The following is a 1,687-nucleotide window of genomic DNA, read 5'->3' on the forward strand; positions in this document are numbered from 1 at the left end:
TTGTGGCCCAAACGTGGGAGATTGTGACCCAAACGTGGGAGATTGTGACCCAAACGTGGGAGATTGTGACCCAAACGTGGGAGATTGTGGTCCAAACAGCCTCCAGCCCAGCTGGTCCCCCCTGGTGGTGTCCAGCCGTGGTGCCAGCCCGGGGCCAGCCTGGTCCGTACCTCCTGCCCTCGACGCAGTGCCCGGCGGTCAGCACGGCCTTGCGGCTCAGCAGGACCCCCCCGCAGAGGTGGATGAACCGGACGCCCCCTCGCAGGACCTGCAGGCTCACGACCCACGGCCACGCGCCCTCCGGGGCCTCGTGGCCCCCCACGATCCAGGACGTGGCTCTCCGGGCCTGGGGCGGCTGCTGCTGACACTCTGCAAAACACAACGGAGGGGGGGATTAGGGGGAAAAACGGAGCTTTTTTTGGGGGGGTCTGGGTATTATTGGTTGGTTGCGTTGGGGTTTTCGGTTGGTTGGGGTTTGGGGGGGGGATTTTTTAGGTGTTTTGTTGTTTTGTTGAGTTTTTTGTTTGGTTGTTTTTTTTTTTTAATCTCCAGCATTCCCACAGCACAGGAAGGAAGTGGAGCTGTTGGAGCAAGTCCAGAGATGCTCCAAGATGATCAGAGGGATGGAGCAGCTCTGCCAAGGGGAAAGGCTGGAGAATTGGGATTGTTCAGCCTGGAGAAGGGAAGGCTTTGGGGTCACTTGATTGTGGCCTTCCAGGACCTGAACGGAACCTGCAGAAAAGGTGGAGAGAGACTATTTCCAAGGGAGTGCCAGGACAGGGGGGAGTGGCTTCAAAGTGCCAGCAGATTTTAGATGGGATTTTGGGAAGAAATTCCTCTCTGTGAGGGTGGGGAGGCCCTGGAATGCATTTCCCAGAGGATGCTCCATCCCTGGAAGTGTCCAAGGCCAGGTTGGAGCAACCTGGTCTCGTGGAAGGTGTCCCTGCCCATGGCAGGGGTTGGAACTGGACGATCTTTAAGGTCCCTTCCAACCCAAATCATCCTCGCTGCCTCGGAGGATCCCGGGACTTCCTAGCTGGTATCAAATACGTGTTTCTCTCTTACTAAGCTACATCCCTTGCGTATAGATTTGACATTACACATCTCGAGGCGCTGCTGCTCCTTCACGAACCCCCTAAATTCGGGTGCAGACGAACTTTCTCCTCGTGTCTGTGGGGGAAACACCCCCAGCCCGCCCCCAACTCCTCCCCTCAGCGCCCGGCCCCCCTCACGCCCTTCCCCGGCCCCGCCGCCCCTTCCCCCGGCCGCGGTGTGTCCCGGTGGGTCCCGGTACCCTCGTCGGGGTCCCTCGGGGCCGCTCCCCCGGGCCGGGGCCCCGCGAGCAGCAGCAGGAGCAGCAGCAGCAGCAGCGGCGGCACCGCGGGCCGCCCCCGCCGCATCTCCGTCGAGGGGCGAAGATGGCGGCGGCGCCTCAGGGAACCCCCCCCCCTTCTTCCCCCCGGGGGGAACGGCCGGTGCCGGTGTCCGCACGGGGCCGTTGGGGCGGCGGGGACGGCGCGGGGAGAGCGGCCGGAGGGGCTGCGGGGGGACGGGAGGGGCCCTTAGGGACCGACCGGCCCTCCCTCGGGGACCGACCGGCCTTCGGGGACCGGCCCTCCCTCAGGGACCGGCCCTGCCCTCCCTCAGGGACCGGCCCTCCCTCAGGGACCGGCCTTGCCCTCAGGGA

General features: G+C 63.8%; 1 protein-coding gene across 1 annotated transcript in view; it reads right to left on the reverse strand.

Moving 5' to 3' along the window:
- Window positions 1-1,504, reverse strand: part of TMPRSS12 (transmembrane serine protease 12) — a 6,004-nt gene extending 4,500 nt beyond the window's left edge. The window contains exons 1-2 of the mRNA XM_027699068.1: window positions 1,295-1,504; window positions 171-369 (exon numbers count right to left, since the gene is read on the reverse strand). Of these exons, the coding sequence (XP_027554869.1) occupies window positions 171-369; window positions 1,295-1,400 (305 nt within the window). The 5' untranslated portion in view covers window positions 1,401-1,504. The remainder of the gene's footprint in view (window positions 1-170; window positions 370-1,294) is intronic.
- Window positions 1,505-1,687: the final 183 nt, after the last annotated feature.

This window comes from Neopelma chrysocephalum, unplaced genomic scaffold (genome assembly GCF_003984885.1).
Source record: "Neopelma chrysocephalum unplaced genomic scaffold, ASM398488v2 Primary Assembly neopelma1_136, whole genome shotgun sequence".
Lineage (NCBI taxonomy): Eukaryota > Metazoa > Chordata > Aves > Passeriformes > Pipridae > Neopelma > Neopelma chrysocephalum.